The following is a 21742-nucleotide window of genomic DNA, read 5'->3' on the forward strand; positions in this document are numbered from 1 at the left end:
AGAAATTGACGCCGCCCATCGAGCAGGTCGAACCACTTAGTTATATATATGCCATTGGAGATGACTTCGCCATTTTTTTTCATGACAAACAAACATCGTGTCATTGATCGATTTCTAATTTTCTATATAAGCTGCCAGCTGAGGTTTGCTCGACATGCTATAGCATTTATAAAACACGAAGATGTATTTATAAGCTTAGTTTAGACCAAACAAGAAAAAAAAATAATAATAATAATTTTTTTTTTTTGTTGGACTTAACCCATTTATAAGTTTGGGCCTAGCAACAAAACCCTCATAGTCATCAAAGCTCATTTTCAGTCCATTTATATACACCTCTATATTATATATCACACACACACACATAGTTACACACTCTTTTGTGTTAGCAGCCGCCCAACCAAACCCTAATTCCTAATCTCAACCTTCCAGCAGCAGCTGCAGCAAATATGGTTTCCGGAAAGAAGACGGTATAAATACATTCAAATCTTTATAACTGTATATCTATATCTATATCTATACATATATGTTTATATTATAATGTGTCTGTCACTTTTAGTTGCTGGGTATTTTTCCTTTATTGATTTCTGATGTGGGTTTTGTTTATATATACATATACAAGTTTGATATCTATATTTATATGTGTAGTGGGTATTAATCTTTTATTGATTTGTGGATGTGTGTTTTGGTTGAAATTGCAGAAGAAGACGCATGAAAGCATCAACAACAGATTGGCTTTAGTTATGAAAAGTGGGAAATATACTTTGGGCTACAAGACTGTTCTTGAGTCTCTTAGGAGCTCCAAAGGTATAAGCTTTTTTAATTTTTTTTATAGTAAATTTCATTTTTATATCATAGTTTGTTAATATATGGATTTTATTCATTTGAAATGTATATTATCAAGGTCTATATGTAGATATATATATGTATAGATTTACTTATTGTTGTAATTTGTAGAAATTTTAAAAAATTTAAAGAAATTAACTTTTTTTTCTTTGGGTTTTGATGGTTTGATATTTAAAGTCTACAATTATTGTTGATATAGTGAATAACTTTTTAGTAAATGTAACTACAGTGTTTAAAATCTAGCTGCTTTTAGGCTTAGGTTTAGATTATGTGCATATGGATATGAATATCGTGTTTATGTACCTTTAGGGAAAAAATGTTGTGTTCATGTATATACTATTTGTTATGTAATTATGTAAACGTTCGTGTTTAATGTAATTGCAGGCAAGCTGATCATCATCTCGAACAATTGCCCACCTTTGAGAAAATCTGAGATTGAGTACTATGCTATGCTTGCTAAAGTTGGAGTCCATCACTACAATGGAAGTATGTGCACTTCTTATTACGTTCTTTACGAGTATTTATTAGTCTGTTTTTATTTCCTTGGATTATGTTAATGCTGATTCATGCTGTTTGAGTGTCATAGTACATTAACTTAGATACTGAACCTAATCTATATTCTATATTAAATTAGAATATGATCATTTCTTATGAGATCCATACCATAGTTTGCGCTGTTGTAAGATCACCCTCTAGTTTTGTAATAATATCTAGATAGGGCGGGTTAGTCTTGTCAGTTGATATGTTCCTTTACTCGAGGAGTTTGTGTATAACAGAACTATACATGCTAAGTGTTGGGATTCCCACTTTATAAACTTTGTAAAAAGGATAATCTTTGCAATGCCATTGTGTGGTATCTGAACCTTCAAAGATTTCATCTAATTGATATATTTTTATTTTTCATAGACAATGTGGATCTTGGGACAGCGTGTGGAAAGTACTTCCGCGTTTCATGCCTAAGCATTATCGATGCAGGTAACTATTGTTCATGTTTGTTTAATATTGTTTGTTCTTTTGTTAGGTTTATTGAAACACAGTTTTTGATTCTCTTGTTGTCTTGCTATAACAGGTGACTCCGACATCATCAAGTCTATCCCTGGTGACAGTTGAACCTGATGAGCTTTGAAAGTCTTCAATTTCTCCAGTGTTAAATTTCTATTTGTTATCTTAAACTTGATGAATCTGTAGAAGACATGGATGTTTTAGCCTTTTGAGCCTCTTGTAGGATACAATTGTTCAATTAATGAAATTTTGGTTGTGGTTCTGTTGCTTTTGATTGTTGAATGTGTTATCTTCATGCTAAATGATTGCTCTTTATTTTCTCTGGGTTTTATTAAATTGTCTTAGAAAGTATATCAATGCATGTTAGTTTTAATAGAATTTCATTAAGTAGCTTTATCGGTCTCAATGTTCTTAAGAATGAAGTGTCTTTACTGCACCCTAGTAAATATTTTGTGCCGGCTCTCAAACTTCAAAGGTTTTTCATAGGTTTGTCCTCTATTATTATTTGTCATTTCTTATCAGTTTTGGCTCATCAGCAACACAATGTTTTATCAATTTTTTCATCACTTCATTTTTTATCACTAAGCAATAATTTATCAATTTTCTAGTTTAATCAACCATTTATCAGAAAAAAATACACTAATAAGAAAACAATTTGGATTGGTTTGAGACCTACATCTCTCTCTCCTTGCCCCTTCCTCATCAGTATACCAACACATCAAACCGATCGCTTTTTAAAGCGGTAGAACCATTGAGAGTCTTATAATGTATATAACGAATCCTGGTAGGATGTATCATATTATCATACACTAACTAAAACTTTTATTTCAAGCACAAAATTCAGCTTATAGAGCAGGCATTTTTACCCTCTTTTGGATCAATTTTAGTTTTGAAGCATAGAAATCGGCTTGCATAAAAAATGTCGCATGTTTTAATAAGTTTTATATAGAAAATGCTAGAAATTCAAAATCCCAACTGTGTAGCCCTCAATATCTGCAAAACGTTTTTTTTTCATTGTTAAAAAAAAGGAGAAAGAAAGATAAGATGACTAGAACTTGTATTGTAAAAGAGATATGTACAAGACAACTTATGTAAAGCAAATACAAATACCTTTATGGAGTTTAGAGTGCCATTCTGGCAAAATAAACTATAATGTTTACAAAAAAATCGAATATACAAGTAACAAAATAGGTCCATTTCTCCCACTGTATCTTCATTTCTACAATACAGGATACACAATACTCAACACAGCATAAACATGCACCAAAAAACCAGAGATATGAATTCTTCAAAAATGTGTATAAAAACCCAGACCTTAAAACGTTCACTCGATGCAAATGCACTTGAGAAATCTAGTCCAAAGACTCAGAACCTCCTTTGCTTCAAGAGGGTTCGGAGGTTCAGAAAACTTTGCATTCTCACTAAGTTCTTCAAACGCAGTCACAAGATTTTGAAGCCTTGCAACGAACTCGATCAATAAAGAAGTAAAAGTAGCAAGAGATAACGCACTTGCACTTTCATACGTCTTTACTTCACGGACATTTAATATTTGGTCACCAAGTATTGAGAGCCGTGAAGGCCAATGTGTTTGATGTTTTAGCATATCTTCAGATGAACCCCAGTGCACCATTGAAGGATGGTTTGACAAAGTTGTAATATGGCGTTCTAAACCTTTGTTGGGTGGAAGTGGTGGTTTTAGGTTTGCTTCACTTAAAGAGTTAATAACATTTGGTTTGATTTCTTCTTCTTTTAGTTCTTGAAGACGCTCAGCATCTTCAAAGTCTTTTGGTTGTTTTCCTGCTGCCCATTTTTCCGAGTTGACTAGATGGTAAGATTTTTGGTCAATCCTCATTTGTAACTCCTCCGCAGCCTCATGTACCATTTCAAGCAAGTCGACATCCGGACTTAATTTTTCCATCTTTTCCACTTTGCTTCCTAGTTCACGTAATATTTTCGAGGCTTCAGTACCAACTTTTTGTATCTCATTTTTGAACATGTTTCTTAGTTCTGGTGGTGCCTATCAACACAAAAAAACAAACTTACAGATCATGCTAAAAGCCTATAGTATACAACACATATATCACAGTGATGTCTTCTAAAACATCAGCACCTGATATGCATATATTTGCTAGAATATTTTCTGTGTTAAGCTCCATTACTAAATTATCATGTAAAAAGATGTCAGAAGTGTAATACACACGCAATACAGGTTCCATAAGGTTGTGTGTAACTAGTGGCTCGGTTTTGCAAAATTTAAAAGAATAGATGAATTGATATATTTGTCAACTTTTCACTGAAGTTAGATATCGAAATTTTGAATAATCTTCCCAAAATCAAACAAAAAGGTGAAACTATCTTTGTTTTGTCTGCACAAACCGTAACAAATTATCGAAAGGATATCTGCTGAAGTGCAAAAACAGACTTGCTTCATCAAGCAATGTTACAGTTCCCATTTAAATCTTTCATCAGTCCTGTTTCTAGCAACGACTATTTGGGCGCAACACATAACTTGTTTACAAATTTTCAGTACAAAATAAGACGGTACAAGGACAGGAGTAGGTATATTAAATTACAAAAATTCTATATCCTCTTACAAATTAAACCTACAAATCCTCCTACACATACATGTCACTCGTCTAAATATATTATGTCCCCTGCTCTGTGGCTGTAAGTATAAGAGAAAGCTGTGCATCCTAAGTGCCCCTTGCTACAACCCGGGAGAGGGGGGAGGGGTAAGGAAGAAAACTAAGATCAGTATTTATTAGGTATCAGAATTGTTTCATACAGTTATTACTTCCAAAGGTGGTTGTTAGCTTCTTTGGTTTCTGTTTTACAAGTACTTGTTTTCGAGCAATACACTTTTGGTTCCTATCAATAGATATTGTGCAAAGGAGTGATGCTTTTTTCTCATGAAATTTTGTATCAGCATCAATATATCTGTTACAAAAGTTAACATGCCACCATGCTTTATATACTTTTATTTTATAAACATACAAACTTGATAATCATATGAGCATGATCTAACTAGCCAGAAAGTGATGTGATTCTAATAGAACCGATTGTTCTTCCCTTTGGTGCCAATGCTATCACATCTACAAGAACTTTAACCCATTTACTTAAAAAAGGGTTGCTGTAGGTTATGTTTTATCCCAGATAGGTCAAATGAATCTATGCACATTTAACTAATATCCAAAAAGGAAAGGGCTTAAATGAGATGAAATTTACGAAGCTATAATCTTAATGCATGATCTCCTGAATCATTTTATTCAATTATTTTTTGATTATTATTATGGTATAGCTTTTATTATCAGATATAACAAAAAAACGTTAGAAATTGACAAAAAGGAGTGTTTTCTCGTCAACCTAGCCCAACCTGCTATATAGCATGTACATAAAAGTACTGTAATTTGGCCCATTATCAATCAAACCCACATGTCCACCCATTTTGCCACTTTTATTAGCTTGGCAAGAGACAGTATACATTATGGATGATGGACTTATTGAAATGGAGCTATGATTGTGCTAAAAATAATCTCTACTCTGACCATAATTTGGAAGTACAGATTAGATATGTGACAAAAAAGAAACCTGTATTTCTGCAAGTATACAACCATGCATCGCCATGACCATAAAAGCACAATGCCTGAGTGCACCACTAACTTTGACAAAATTACTCCACGGATATTTCAACATTTTGTAACGTCCATGAGGCGGTTCCCAAACCGCAAACGCCATCTGCAAAGAAGATTTAAAAGTTGTCGGTTACCAGATATGAGGATATCATATATGATCCAAACAGCATATATGACGAAAACCAAACCAGAGCATCTTCTTGACTACTAGACTGTACTGCTGATCTATATCCACTATATAAAGGATCATCAGAAGCTTGATATACAAGTATCTTAGAAGGTATTCTTTCGTATCCAAAATGTTGAATATAATTATTAACACACCCTATAAAAGAGAGAAATATTAAATACTAATCATTTAGTATATAAGCTAACTTAAATAGAAAATATGCTGAATATTTAATCTTTACCTTCTAAAGAAGTAGCAACGCCCCTAAAATTCTTCACAACTAATTTATGCAGATCTTCACCAGCCCAAATTGGATAAACACATACACTTACAATCAAACACACACCTGCCCCTACTCCAATTAACAACAGACGAGAAACAGCTGTTTCAACAAAATGTGAAGTACCCGAAACAAGCACTATACAGAAGGTCAACATAAAGACCCTAAACCCATATTCATATGCCTTCATGGATGGGTAAAGTTTCACATAACTTGAAACAGAACCTGAAAATATGAAAGGAAAGCACACCCTAAATTCAGTATTAATGAACTATAGACAACTTTGAAAAGAAAATTATGAAGAAGGTATCAAAGTTGACCTGCTATAAAGATGCTGACCACAATCACAACCTCTTGCCAATCCCCGGACCACACAGATACTTGAGCAATACCTAACGCAAGAATTCCAGCTGAAAACGTCCCTAAAGCACGATTAAATCCTTTGCTAAGCGTTGCTCCTATTAAAAAAAAAAATCAAACACCATCAATATCAACTTGGTCAAATTAAAAAGTCAATGACACCATATCTGACCAGCCATGATCAGCACTTACTGCAACTGATTTTTTCAATTTAAATTGCACGTTATGTTAGTTTAATTACAAATTATACAGATCCAAAATCGGGCATTACAATTAAGAAAATTCATATACAATCAGGATCAATTACATAAAAGCAATATAAGTCATGATGCTAATCAATCAAGCTTAATACTTGACCCAAGTAATTTTCCCAATTCAAAATGCATAATATGATAACAAATTGAGAAAATGGGCATATAATAACTATAAGATCCAAGCATGATCAAGATCATCAGGCTAAACTAAAAGAAGTCAATATAACCATATATGATTAACCAAAGCTTAATACTTATTGCACATAGTTTTCCAGTTTCAAATCTTGATAACGAAATCTACAAACCCAAAATAGAAATACTTTCATACATATTAGTAATTTATAGCGGTTTGTTTCAGTTATTATATAAATAATTATATACCGAAACATCTTTAAATTTAAATAGCACATTATGTTAGCTTGATCAATCTACAAATCCAAAAAGAGCTGACATATAGACATAATGTTTTAATCAAATAAGAACACTTCAAAAGGAGAACGGTAAGAAAGCATCAAATTTACACATATAGATAACAAAGTTATTAGATTCACATTAATACATCACATATATACGAACCAAATTTCAGGGCTTTACATATGAAATAGTGCATCTACGGTCTTTTACACTTCTATGCATCCCTAGAATTGTGCCTCCACATTTTCAACACAGTTGATATGTATAAATGTGAAGCTAATGATTACGCCGATAATAAATGTAATGCATACGACATGTTACCGTTCTTATCTTCAAAGCGTTCTTACAGCAACCTTACAACATAAGCTCATAATTTCACAACAATCAGTTTAACTAAACAAACAAATACAAAAAGACCAAAACTTTATAACTCACCAATGCTAAATTCAAAGACAACGATGACAGTAAGGATACCCCAAATGGAATATTGGCTAAGATAATTAGATGGTTCCTTAATGAATATAAGTACAGATACAATAGCAAGCGCCAAACCGGATTTCGCAGCAAAAATAAACTGTCTAGGATCAGACCTCCCCATTTCATAAGCATTAACAAGAAACAACATAACATCATTCCACCATTTCTTGATTCTACCAACAAATGAAACCTTAACAACATTCTCATCATCATGTGTTGCTATATAAGATTCATTAAAGATACCAATCCCTGAATACCCTTTTCTAGATAACAATCTTTCTTTACTACTTTTGTCTGCAAAATTTCTTGACATTGATCCAAGATTTCCTGCCATTTATATATATATATATATATATATATATATAAACAGGTAAACGGACAAGGTTTTCTCTATTCAGCTAACCTGAACATGGCAGAGTCGTTCAGACTAATTTATATATATATATATATATAATATATATATATATATATGTATCTATATATGTTTGTGGGTGTGTGTTAAGAATTCAAGATTTTTTATGGGTGATCAGAAAAATGATGACTGAGTAGTGGGGAAGCATTACGAAGGAGAAAGGTGAAGACTTTTTAGATCTCTGATCCTAACATCTCAACAGACTTATTTAATTTGTTATATCTATATCTATAGATTTCACCTTAACCTTGTGTTTAGCAGTTTTGTTTTTTTACAGCCGCCATTAAAAAAGACATCATCTTTTTTGTTACATTAAGAATGATTAAATAATGGGTTTTTATTGGGCCATTTGGTCAGAAGCTACTCATCTTTTGTTTTTCTTCCTTGTATTTTCATTTATTTATTTTTTTAAAAAATATCGATAATCAGCAACTCAAACCGACCCACAGATCTAAGACCTCATGCTATTTTTATGTTGTTTTAAAGTTTTGTTAATAAATTGTTGAGTAAATTCATTTAGGTATTTTTAGTAAGTTTCGTTCCTATAAATGTAACTATATCTTTGTGTGATATATTAAATTTGTAACTATATCTTTGTGTGATATATATTTTTTTCCACTAAATTTTTTTTCTAATCTTACCTTTTATTTCTTTCATGTGTCATCATCATATGATTTTGTTGATTTTAAGGCTTATCAATTTGGTTGATTTATCATTATCTTTAGGGGGAGGGAGCCGGAGAGCTCAACCCTCTAAATCCTCAATTTTATCCAATCAAATTACTTCACCTTATTTCAACCCTCCAACCTTTTTTCAACCTTTTTTTAGTAGCATCCGAAACTCCCAACCTTTTCTTCATATTTTAATAATTTATCCTTAACTTTATAAACTTTACATAATTAACCCTTTTTAATTTATAACTTTTATTAATAGCCAAATATTACATAACACTTAAAAACATTATATTTTAAAAGTAAAAACACACACGTACGTAATAAAAACACACAATGCATAACTTAAAAAAAAACATAACTACTCTTGATTCTCATCATCGTTGATTGACATATTTCCTAATCCACGGTACGCGCGTTCGTTGAGCCACCACTTGTCGTGTTCCGGGCATTTGACTTCATCCGTTGTTTTGTCTTCCCCGCAATTGTCGTGGTACGATTCGGCCCAAGTGCATTGGTCACCCAACGTGTGACCCGCCCGAAAAACATCATTGACCACCCCCTTCACCCGCTTGATCTCATCCTGCAGAAACAAAGAATATGTCTCTTCGTGCTTCGAGACCTTGCGGCCTGGTGCTTCTATAATAGCAACATGTTGCTCGCATTGTCGTTTTTTCTTGCGTAGGTAACCCAGGACCCTGGAAAGATCAGTTTGAAGGAGGGTGTCCTCTTTCATATCGGCCATGATTCGTGTTTTCATCTCATCTTCGGTCAGATGAGGTCGGTGACCATTGTGTTTTAATGATGAGGACGCCAGTTGGTTAGAATGAGTGAGTGACTTTGTAAAAGAATGAAATTTAGAGTTGATGATGAATCTAAATTTTGCTGTAAGTTTTTATTTATAGAGTGACAATCCAGGTAGCCGTTCAGGGACTATAAGTGTAAATGTTTTTGAATTTTTGGTCGTTTAAGGGGCTAAAAGTGTAAATATTTTGAATTCAAACGTTAGAGGGACTGAAAGTGTAAATATTTTGAAATTTGAACGTTGGAGGAGCGTCTTTGAAATCTACCTATAAATACTGGGACCTTATAAAAGATTTCAGATCAAAACTCAAACTTCTATATATATATGAAATGGCTTCTTCATCAAATGCCCCTAACCGAAAACCACCAATGACTGTCGATCAAGTGAATGACAGTATCATGGCTGATATCCTCGACCACCGAATGTTCAAAGAGGAACTTGTTGCCGTTGGTCGAAAACTAAAAGCGAAGAGGCAATGGTGAAGAAATCGATTATATACAAACCGGGCATTGTACTAATCCTGAGTGTCAATATTTTACTTATTTGCAGGGTAAGATCGACAAGATTGAAAAAATTGTGGAAGAACTTGCTGATGTGGTCATCAACTTGAACCATTTGATCATAAATGCCGAAACAGTTTACGAACAAAAAAAATAAGTGTTCAATATGTTGTAATGTTAAGTACTTTTAATTATGTTGTAATGTACTCTTTTAAATAATAAAATGTCATTTTAAGAATTTATATGAAGTGTGTATTGTGTTTTTGAAAGTTTAAATGGGTAAAATATATAAGAAAATAAAAAAAATAAAGAACTTTCATATACTTGCCACTTCTGGCCCCAGGCGACCTCTTTCTTCCCCTCATAGTCCTCCAACGGTCAAAAGAAGTTTCACCAACTTGTCACTTCTGGCCCCTTTCTTCTCCAACTCTCGGCGAGCTCCCATCTCGCCCGACCCAGCTCGTGCTCAACTCGCCGGACTTGCAGCCGAAGCTCTCCAGCTCTCTCGCAACTCGCCCCCATCTCCCTCGCAACTCGCCCCCATCTCCCTCAACCCTCTCCTTCGGCTCCCTCCCCCTTAAAGTTTAACCGTTGTCGTTTTTTACAGATATTATCATTTACGTGATAAAAAAAATAATACTTTCGTCATATGATCTATGTTTTTTTTTTTTTGGTTTTTTTTTTAATCTATTATAACTAGTTAAAACGATCAAAGTTGGCTTAATTAGGTCAAGTAAATTTATAATTAATTAAGTGGATATAAAGTCAAGAAACGAAAAGATTTTCTCAAATAAACAAGTGGCTACCGGAAATATATTTATAAATATAAATTTTCTATTTGTATCTATGGATTAAGAATCTTTGATGTTGTTTTGATTTGTTATTTTACTATTGGGTGTAGCTCCTAACTAGTTTTTAAATAATACTAGTATGGTATCCCTGCAATGCGGCGACGGTGGTGGGGAAGACAGTCTAGTGGTGTCGGTGATGGTAGTATTGGTTTTGGTGGCGGTGTCAAGTGGTGTAGGTTGATGTAATTGTGGTAGTGGAAATTTTTTGAAATAAGCGTGTAAAGTGTTAATTATTAAAATAAAGAGTTAAAGTGTAAATTAATTCTTTTCATAATGATATTTTATTAATAGTATTTTAATAATTATGTATGTAACTATTGTGCAACTTTTTTTAAAAATAAGGGGTGTGATAATTTTATAAAGGAGTATAGATAATATAAAATGTCAAGGGCAATTTTGGTAATTGAAAAACAGAAATTACTAAAAATAAAAAGGGCTATTTTCCTTTATAAGGGAGTAGAGATAGAGATTGGTCACTCAGAAAAAATTAAAGTAAACGGATATAAAAAGCTTATAATTATTAAAATGGACTTTACAAATAAGATTATCCTTATTGTATGATATCAACTGCATTGGGCCTCTACTTTCTAATTAATCTCTCATAAATTGAACCATATATAATATTCTGTTATTTTCAATGCATTCAAAAAGTCCTATTATGATATTGGAAACAAAAGCTAGCTAGCAAAGTGCTACATACCTACGCTGAACTCAAAAATGAGGACTACTGTGAGGATTGCCCAGAGAATATTTTCGCCAACATAACGAAGGGGTTTTGAAAAGAATAACAGTACAGAAACAATAGCAATAGCCAAGCCCGATTTAGCGGCAAAGATGACCTTTTTGGGATCAGAGCGACCCATTTCATACGCGTTGATAAGGAACATCTGAAAATCCTTGCACCATTTCTTAATTCCATCAAGTAACAATGGTTCATCGTTGTTTATGCTGCTACTGGATTCAGTAAAAAGTCCTAGTTCCGAGAAACTCTTTTGAGACAACAACCTTTCTCTAGTACTTTTGTTTGAAATATTAGGCGCCATTGTTCCATAATTGTTGGTCATTTCTATGTTTGCAATTTAAGAATCTTGATGACATATAAGTGACCCATATGGGAATATGTGGGAAAAGATGCATTAAAAATATGCGGTATGTGTATGTCAAGATACTTTGATTCAAACCACACCCTTTATACTGCCATCAATGACCACTAATCCTAAAAATGTGAATAAATGATAATGTATTTGATTGAGCTTATAGTTGTGGCCCATAATCCATAAAGATGATGTTTGGATGAGGGACAAAAGTAGATATTTTTGAGCTTATTGTTCCATGGCTTTATATGTACAAATTTGTGTTGCAAGTGTTGTTTACTTAGCTTATTCATATGATGAGCAATAGCCAAGCCCGATTTAGCAAGAAAGATGAATTTTTGGGACCAGCACGACCCATTTCATAAGCGTTGATAAGGAACATGTGAAAATCCTTGCATCGTATCTTGAGTCCGTACAAAGTTAGTAGGAGCATCGTCGTATATAGTATATACTGCTACCGGATTAGTAAAGGTCCTAGTTCTGATCAAGTTTTTCCAGACAACCACCATTTTCTAATTGTATTTTACATGTTACTTGACATTGATTCAAAAATATTGGTCATTAATTTTAATTTTAATGTTTGTAATTCAAGGATAAGTCATTAAATTAATTAAAATGAAAGAAGTACGAAACAGGTCGAGTGACGATTGTCACACCTTATATACATTTATCGAAGTTGAAATGCTCCTTGAAAGACTTTTTGAAATTTGTACATTTTACAAAGTAAACTTGTTTGGAAAAACGAATAATACATTATACAAAATAAACTAGTAGTATTATTATAAGTACAATGATATAATTGTCACAAAAATGATTACATTAAACAAATTAAGTTGACATTTTTAGAAAGCACAAATGAACCGTTTTATGAGGGCGTTGAAAAAAATACGTTAGACAAAAAGAACATGTTAACTTTAACCCAATAGTAAATATAAATCCGTAAGATACTAAATGTTAGTCACACTGGGCTTGGCCCAACATATTATTGGACTTCTGAAGTTGAAAATTGTCTATTATGTTTACGAAATGATTGACTCAAATAGATGGTCATCATAAGCTATTTCTTTTCCTTTATTTGTCTTATGTCAGCGGTCAGCCTCAAGAGAATTAGAGGTACAGATACTCGTAGGCTCGTACTATACAATAGCATGATCAAGAAGAAATTATTCCTAATGCAATATTTTAATACTATGATGATCTTGTATTACAACGTCGAAATTTGTTGGTGACTAACCTATATATGTAACCTTCTAATACATCATTTTTTCTCTAGTTCACTAAATATCTTATCAACATATATATTAATTATTCGTGACGTGATTTGCATCTTTGTGTTCGTGCACCAAAGAGTCTAGGTGAGGAAAGAATAAGAGTGTGATTATCCAATATAGTTGGACCGTTGAAAAAAAAAAGAAAATTCTCTAGCCAAACAAGTCAATCTCATTTAACCACAAGTCAAACAAGAACATATATTGTATAAGATTTCAATATATTTCATTATCAATACAACTAGCCATAAACAAGTTCAATTATTAGATATGAAGATGAAAATGGACTTATAAACATGCCCATACAATAAATTAAGATAATTATATCTAACCTTATTATATCTTTAGGAATAAATTAACACATGATTAACTCAATCAGCAAAAGGATCAACGGGAGGTATCTCCCCTGTAAACGATTCCACTACAGGAGGTTCCAAATCCTCATCCGGTCGTATAAACGCTTTTTCATCCAAAACCGTTTCTTCTGTGGTGCACGTCACAGCCGGTTCTTCCAAGTTTTGTTCAGCCGCGGGGACAAATACCCCGGTTTTTGGATCAGGCTCCCAGTATTCTTCTGGTTTGTGAGATATGTCTTCGATAGGGAAACTTTCAACAACCTCCTCTTCTACTTCCTTCTCATAGTTAGCCGATTCGTGTACTTTCCTCCTGCCATATACATGTTACAATTAATACTGAATCAGCATTATAACCATCTATCGTCTCGATATATATATATATATATATATATAATAAAATACATATAAGATTGGATGTAGAAAGCAACCTATAGGCAGAACAAGTGGAGGAGAAGGAAGTTGGTCGAGTTGTTGTTAGAGTTCGGAGATGGTGGTTGTTTCTGATCATAATTAGCTTACTACCACCAGCAGCCGCCATGGTATTTTAATTGCTTCTTTCTTTTTTATAAAAAATAAATAAATTATATAGCTACTACTTAATTAGTATTCTTTGTAAAAGTCTTGTGGATATGTATTGGATCACTATTGTAGGATATGAGTAAAATACCGACTACTAGTATACGTGTGTTTGTAATGTGGATATGGTTAAAGATTGTAACCGACTCTTATGCTTTTTATATACTTAGAAATTGAAAAAAGGTCGTGACTTGTTATAAAACTACGCTGTAGGCCTGTATGCATTACACCTCCTCTATTTGCTACAGTAGTATTTTATTTACTTATTTATTTATGTCATCGATTTCAAAACTTTCTTCTTTTTCTGCTAATCATCTTAGACTTATCTTTATATATATCTACGATACGATATTCGTAATTTTATCAAACATTATACTCATTATCCATGGATTTCCTTATTTATATCCCAATCTAATTACGTCACAATGTCACATCATCTATAACCTATAACACTTTTTTTTTGTTATCGGTTGGTCACTTGGTCGGCGAGACGGATCTTTTTCTTCCTATCAATATTTTGTTATCACGAAATTAGGTGTCCGTTTCCATTTGGAATAAAGAATTTTTACAAACAAGTTAAAAACATTCTATAGATTTATTTAAGATGAATATGATGACAAATATTTTATAAAAAAATTGATATGTGACCAATGAAATGAAAGAAAAGAAGAAAAAATCAAGAAAAAAAAATGATTTTATTGGTCGCAGTCTTAATATATAAATATTTGTTTGTAATTGGTTAATAAAGTTATATCCGATTTAATAGGTTGTTTCTTGTTAATATTGAGATCTGTAACCCAATTATCAAATCCGGTGAGATGTTGTTTGGGTATTGTTTGCGAGCCAATATTAAGCGAATCAGCTGCACAGGTCCACTACCATGAAAGACCTCAAGATTGAAGACATCTGGCCCATTTAATGTGTATCCAACAATCTAACATACATGTTTAAACTTAGTTTTAGTGCGACCTTTTGGGTGTTGTGTGTTTGTGTTTGGAAATTGAACACTTATCCCGTCCCATAAGTCCATAACAATCATTCATAGAAAAAAAAAAAAAAACTTGTTTTATGATAGGTGGAACTGGAAAGTGGAAATTGATGTCAGTTCGATTAAAAGAATAGGTCTCACTAATGTAGTTTTCAGATTATTGCCTGTCATTTGTTCAAATTATCTTTTTCAGAAAAAGAAAAGAATTGAAAAAGATTGAGCTATTTTCTGAAAAAGAGAAAATTATTTTTTTAAACAAATGAAAAAGGAACTAATGAAGTAACCATTATAAATTGATTGAAGTTATTTAAGATGTATATGGTCACTTTACTTTAGACGTTTGCATAATAAACATTGAACGTCACTAATTAACTTTATCAAAACTTAATATGAACCAATTATCTCGAGATGATGTGACATCAACCTTGTATGAGCCAAATTAGCAGCCACATTAATATATTATATTCAAGATGGTGGAGTATTTTATATATGCAAAAGATTTTTACTTGATATATGTTCAACAATAAGCAATTGCTCCATAGGGCCTTCTTTGTTGGTTGTTACTTATATCTAGTTACATCATATAACATGTATAAAGAAAAGGTTCATCATATAACATGTATGTATAAAGAAAAAGTTCATTTGTCATTTTGAAATCATATGCACTCTTTGGTACTAAAAGTAGATTCAAATTCAGTAGTAAAGAGGTGTAGTCAATAGCTCACATATACATTAGGGAAAAAAATTTGCTATTTTGCTACAAGTATGCCCTATTAAGTTCACAAAAACTATAACTTGTTATTCATTATTTCTACCTAATGTTTTGGGATAAATTATATGTAAATGTTAGTTAATACTTACTAGTATGCCTTCCAAATACATAGTTCCACAAGATGCATACCACATATTTCAGGCTCCAAAATGTCTTACTTACATTACATCCCACAAACCACAATCACTGCCTTTACTACACCACCATAACCTCCAGCTTTTATTCCTTACTAAAAACATATACAATAACATACTTGCTACCATCAAACCTTTATATAGACCTCCCCTGATTACTACTAGAATGAGGAAAGTCAGGCTTTTGGTAACTCTTAAGGGTGCATCGGCTTATCAAGGTTCTCTGATGGACGGTAGAAGGCCTTCTCCCCCAATACCGAACCATTCTTTGCTGCTGGCACAGTCCTGTAGGCACCACTTGGGTTTTGCTCATCTGCTGGCCCGAAAACACCAGTCTTTGGGTGTGGTACCCAGTCAGTTTCTGATTCAGCTCGGGTGATCGCTTCTTCTGGGACGAATGTTGGACGGACCTGATCGTCTACGTGCTTGTCGTACACTGACACATGTACAACCCTCCTGAAGACACCGTGCAATTAGATACAATTTGTGTCAATAAGAAAACATGAATAATAGCTCAAAAAGAACCATGTAAAAAAGTTGGAAGCTTCCAAAAGTGTAATCACTAAATTATTGCCTACAAGACCTCCAAATATTCTACAAAATCTCCACAAAATATATATGTTAGTATCCTACTAATTTGTCGCTAAAAGTAGGAAAGATTTTGGTAAACTACTTTTATGATTAAGGGGTTATACGCCATATCTAAGCACACCCTTGAACATTTTGTGGTTTAATTCCTTAATGATGTATAAACTGGCTATCATGACGTGGGAAAAAAAGCAATTATGGCCCCCTCTAGTAGATAGTAGACACATGTTACCAATTCAGTCTTCAGTCCATATCAGATTCGGAGGTAATTCGTACACAAAAGTAATTGACATGTACACAAAAAGTATGAATAAACGGTTTGTAATTTGATCACAAAGGTATCATATACTTTGGAATGAGATGATGATCTGTTATTATGTTATCTTGTCTTAGACTAGAGAGATTCTTCAGGGATGGATAGGAGGGTCTTAAATCTTAATCACTCAACCAAAAAGTGGTCCATGGCTTATCCAATGACCCACCAAACTAATTGATGTAAACCAGCAATACAGACATGAAAATGTCCCCCTACCACATGGAAATGCCACTTTACTTTTTTTTAAAAAAAAAAGTGTACTATAAGGTACCTTCACTTTCCCTTTATATTCTTTTGAACTACAAGATCATCTTATTCCTTTTTCAGAATTCAGAGAAAACAAATATGGAATCCCTTAACTAACTAACTAATACCGTTTTACTTATCGATCAAGTAAGTTTTAATACAGTTCCGTGAGTTATATCTTGATGTTGTGGCTTTTGGCTAAATCCACACCAAGGGCTCGACCTCGAGGCGTAGAGGGATCTAAGGGGGCTTTTGTGATTGTATTTTTATTAAATTATGTGCAAATTTAATCTATACTAAAACCTCTGTAAATTAATAGTTTAACAAGTTATTAATTTAACGAATGTTTGGGACTAGACAAGTATTAATTTTATCGAGGTATTAATTTGCCGAGTATCTATTTTTGGGATTGTCTATTTTAAAATGTGTATAAGGAGATAATCAACTTTCGTTAGATTTTATAAAATTCGAAGATGATCCACTTAATGACAATCATATAATCACCTTATCCGTTGGTATATTCACAAGAGAAGAGATCCTAATGATATGTTAAATGTCACCCAAATCAAGTGGAGATTCAATAAAATTAAAAAATATATCAAAAAATAAAAAATCGTAACTTGATCCGTACACATATGAAAATAATCAAATCTATAGTCTCGCCTACCGGACTATTCATGGACCAGTTGTCACATAATTGTGTCAGTAAATTTCGGTTATATTCCTGTTCACTCATATATATATATATAGATTTACATAATGGAATATCCAGGGCAACAGTAGTACAATTCAGTGAAATTACTACTTGACAAAATATCAACAGTAATTAGTTACAGCTCTTTTTACTTGAAATCAACATTTGAGAAACATGATCCAAAATTAATAATAAACGTATATATATAAAATAATTAGATATTTGTGTAAGTAAGTATGATACCTGAGAATGAGAGATGGAGAAGAAGATGTACGGATCTGGTTAAGGAAGCTGGTGGTGATTTTCCGGCTGGCCATACAATAAGATATTTTCTTTTTTTAATATTATTATTTATTATTTAGACAATAGGCAAACAAGGTGGATTTTAGTGAGAAAAAGAGGGTGATATTATCAAGAAAGAAATGAAAAGGTAGGTGTTGTGTGTGTGATATGTAGTCTCTCACATTCATATATTTATATCTATTTTTTTGTACCTTACTGATATGATATGTATCCTTTTTTTTTGTGTGAAAGGTACTCTAAGTATTCTGAAATTTCATTTTGAACACCATAGTTTGAGGTTTTTTAAGCTTTGTGTGATGAGAATGAGACTCGCATGATTTGTAATATATGGTCATTTAGGACTTTGAAGCGTCTACGAATCATGTCGCATAAATAAAGCTTAATATAAGTTCAAATTAAGTTTCACTCTAAAACCAATTGACATTTTAGGGATATTTAAAATCATGTTTCGAATAAGGTTTAAATAATATAAAAGATATCATTATCTACGTGCAGGGACGGCTGCAGCTTGGGGGCAGTGGAGTCAGCTGCCCCCACTCCAATTTTAATACAATGTAATTTTTCAAAATTTAAATGGTATATTTGTAATTTTTTTATAAAAGTAGGAAATATATATAAATGTTATCTTCGTTGTCAACTTGTCATAAACTTATTATTTGGATCTCATTGGTCATCGAGCAGTAATTTTAAGATAGATCTTTTCATTAAGATATTAAAAAACTCGAGTTGTTTTAATTTTTAATAGAAAGAATGAAGTATAATTTAAGAAAAAACTTTCGTAGTTTGAGTATGTAAATGTGTACTATATTATAGTGGAACTATTTATAGAAAATGTATTTTTTTCCAAATTATTATATATATTTATCATAAACAATTAATTATATTTATCATAAAGCTAATTATATCCAAAGAAGTATATTTTTAGGTTTCTTGCATTATATGATTGAATACGTTTTCATTTAATAAGACCTTGTTCGATACGTGTGGTCATTATTTATTAAAAAAAAACTAGTATTTTTAAATATAAGTGTTAGACCCGGTGTAGATAACAAATTATTTTGAGAGTCCATTTACTATTTTCGATATAGGCCCTTTTTTTTCCATTTTCGGATACGACTGTTATAAGTATGACAAACAATTTTTAATTTTGCCCCCTCGCAAAAATTTTCTGGCTCTGTCTCTGTCTACGTGTATGGTTAAATTGAGATTATGAGATCTTGCTTTTATGCGAGTATGTTTCTTTCGTTATGATTTATATTATTTTTGTATATATAACGCACACTCGGAACACTTACACGTCTCTTTTCTTATAACACAATTTTCACAAAGATTTTCATGGAAATAGTCTTTTAACCGAGTAAAGATATAACTGTTTACGTTACACTTTTTTCATACTTTAACTTTACTAGGATTGGATATTGTTGGTGACTTGTTGTAATATTGAAGATCAGAGGGTAGTTGTTCTATTTTTATTCGCTTTGACCATTTTGGCGTCGATGTACGTTTTAGTATCCCATTGGTTATTGTTACTATATAAAAGCTTGATAGAAAACACTCTATTATGTTTTCCGATCAGTACACATCTTTTATTAGTTAGTAATGAAATGTACAATGTGTAAGAGAGAAATAAAATGATAGAGTTCATTTCTATTTATGCGAAGTAGCATTCAAGAATATATTTATCCACAAATTCAATTCATTCACAAATTTACAATTTTGATGATTTTGAGAGTTACCAAACGTCTCCCAATCCTTTTGAAATTGATATTTTGAGTTGTCATCATCATCAACGATAGTGAATGTATGTATAATATGGTGTATTTTTAGTAATAAAGCTTTTTTAATTATGAGAAATCATATATTTACAAACTACTCGTACTTATAACAAAATATTACAAACAAAGATGGCATATGATTTGTACATTAACGTTTTTAACATTTATCGTTATAGAAAATCACAAGGTCTATTATATAAATAATGAAACCAACCACATTAAATTGTCAAAGAAGTTACACGAAAATTGAAAAGGGGAAGATATATAAAATAAAAATTTAGTTGGCGTGAATGTTGCTGAGAAAAACACACGCAACAATTGTTGTGGTCTCATTAAGAGTCGTTTGGGGAAGGTCTTAGTCGAGACAGTATCCGTCTCCCAAATTAAATATAAAATGGTCAACGGTTACGGTGCTTATTTGACTAACAGACCAGATGCCTTTGGATATTCCGTTATCTCTGTTTGTTTTTGTCTAGATGATGCATGACGTGGACACACGCATAGTACACGCGTAAGGATATTCATTTCAAATTCTCGATCTGGTTATTATTGAAATCAATTCAATTTAACAAGGTTGAAAAAAGATTGAAAGCCATAAAAACCATTGAATAATTTCGAATATCATATTAAGTAGTTTATTATCTTTTTACGCTATGGACTTATGAATTACTCCCTTCGTCCCATTTTAGTTGTCATGTTGATTAACTTTGACTGTAAATAACTTTGTTTGTGTAATGTAACACTTGATATAAAATATTTGAATAGATTGAGTTTTTAATATACTTTTCGTTCATATAAGTTTCATCAACTACTATATAGTACAAATAAAGTTATTTACAGTCAAAGTTAATCAACATGACAACAAAAATGAGACGGAGGAATTATTACTTCTAGTATAATTTCTTGACATAGTTATACTTGTGTTCTATGAAAGTCTTAAAAAGCATAAAAAGTATATAGTGCATATGATTTCAATCCAAATCCTTTTAATGTTACATGAAAATCTAACTTAGTTATCACGTATCATGTGTTTGTGCTCGTGTTTGAAGTCGGGTTGTTTTTGTTTGCAACCGGTTTGAGAATATTTTTGGGTTGTGGTATTGTTTAAGGTTGTATGTTGCTATTTTTTGGTCGTTTGAACAAGTGTATAGGATCCATATGGCTTCATAACACGCGATATAATGTTTGACAATAATTGCAATTAGGGGTGAGCAAAAACCGAACCGAAAAACCGAAAACCGAACAAAACCGATAAAACCGAACCAATAAAACCGAAAACCGAACCAAACCGATCGGTTTGGTTTTGGTTTTTCAAAAACCGAACGGATCGGTTCGGTTTTCGGTTTTATGTACAAAACCCGACCCTCAAAACCGAACCGAACCGAATACTATATATAATTTTTAATTTAGTATTCATATCATTTTGTATCTATTACTAGTTTAGCTCCTTTACGTAACTAATATTTCATTACATTATGTACAATACGAATACGAAAGTCACGTTAATTTGTTTTTGCAACTAATCCTGCTTATAGATAACTCAGTTCTACATAAATATAAGTTATATTATGTTCTATGTTTTTTTGCTGCTAGACATTAACAATAGAGGACCAAAACTTAATAGTCTAGCTTCTATAAACTTTTAAGAATTTTTTCTGCATAATAAACATTTTTTTAGTTAACACTACATAATAAAGCAAAAAAAAAAAAAAACCCGAAACAAAACCGAAAACCGACCCAGACCGAACCGAAAAACCGAGAAACCGAACCGAATCAAAACCGAATCCAATGGTTTCTGGTTTTCAAAAACTGAAAGTTTCGGTTCGGTTTTCGGTTTTAGGCCAAAACCGACCAAACCGACCCAATCTCACCCCTAATTGCAATTAAGAAAATAAATGACTTTTATATAAGTATAGATGTGACAATTTAGAAAACCTCTTTTGCCCTTTTTTAATTTTAATG

At 32.3% G+C, this 21742-nt stretch overlaps 4 protein-coding genes across 5 annotated transcripts; 1 reads left to right on the forward strand and 3 right to left on the reverse strand.

Annotated features, from left to right (window-relative positions):
• The first annotated feature begins 351 nt into the window (after nt 1–351).
• On the forward strand, nt 352–2119 carry LOC122588701 (60S ribosomal protein L30). Its single transcript, XM_043760871.1, has 5 exons — nt 352–467; nt 699–804; nt 1228–1329; nt 1750–1818; nt 1913–2119. The coding sequence occupies exons 1-5, from the start codon at nt 447–449 to the stop codon at nt 1951–1953; spliced, it is 339 nt and encodes a 112-aa protein (XP_043616806.1). The 5' UTR covers nt 352–446; the 3' UTR covers nt 1954–2119.
• Nucleotides 2120–2937: 818 nt separating this feature from the next.
• Nucleotides 2938–11809, reverse strand: LOC122587439 (aluminum-activated malate transporter 4-like). Of its 2 annotated transcripts, none has more exons than XM_043759608.1 (6): nt 11371–11809; nt 6247–6384; nt 5888–6151; nt 5666–5802; nt 5434–5580; nt 2938–3862 (listed from the first exon to the last, which is right to left on the reverse strand). In XM_043759608.1, exons 1-6 carry the CDS (start codon nt 11732–11734, stop codon nt 3170–3172), a joined length of 1743 nt encoding a protein of 580 aa, XP_043615543.1. In that variant the 5' UTR covers nt 11735–11809; the 3' UTR covers nt 2938–3169. The 2 variants fall into 2 exon arrangements, with proteins under 2 accessions (XP_043615543.1, XP_043615542.1); XM_043759607.1 differs by lacking the exon at nt 11371–11809 and adding an exon at nt 7390–7782.
• A 1430-nt stretch (nt 11810–13239) lies between these two features.
• Nucleotides 13240–14047, reverse strand: LOC122589990 (late embryogenesis abundant protein At5g17165-like). Its single transcript, XM_043762320.1, has 2 exons — nt 13817–14047; nt 13240–13698 (listed from the first exon to the last, which is right to left on the reverse strand). Exons 1-2 carry the CDS (start codon nt 13924–13926, stop codon nt 13404–13406), a joined length of 405 nt encoding a protein of 134 aa, XP_043618255.1. The 5' UTR covers nt 13927–14047; the 3' UTR covers nt 13240–13403.
• A 1789-nt stretch (nt 14048–15836) lies between these two features.
• LOC122589380 (late embryogenesis abundant protein At5g17165-like) lies at nt 15837–18166 on the reverse strand. Its single transcript, XM_043761670.1, has 2 exons — nt 17946–18166; nt 15837–16314 (listed from the first exon to the last, which is right to left on the reverse strand). The coding sequence occupies exons 1-2, from the start codon at nt 18017–18019 to the stop codon at nt 16053–16055; spliced, it is 336 nt and encodes a 111-aa protein (XP_043617605.1). The 5' UTR covers nt 18020–18166; the 3' UTR covers nt 15837–16052.
• Between the last annotated feature and the right edge of the window lie 3576 nt (nt 18167–21742).

Source organism: Erigeron canadensis, chromosome 2 (assembly GCF_010389155.1).
Source record: "Erigeron canadensis isolate Cc75 chromosome 2, C_canadensis_v1, whole genome shotgun sequence".
Lineage (NCBI taxonomy): Eukaryota > Viridiplantae > Streptophyta > Magnoliopsida > Asterales > Asteraceae > Erigeron > Erigeron canadensis.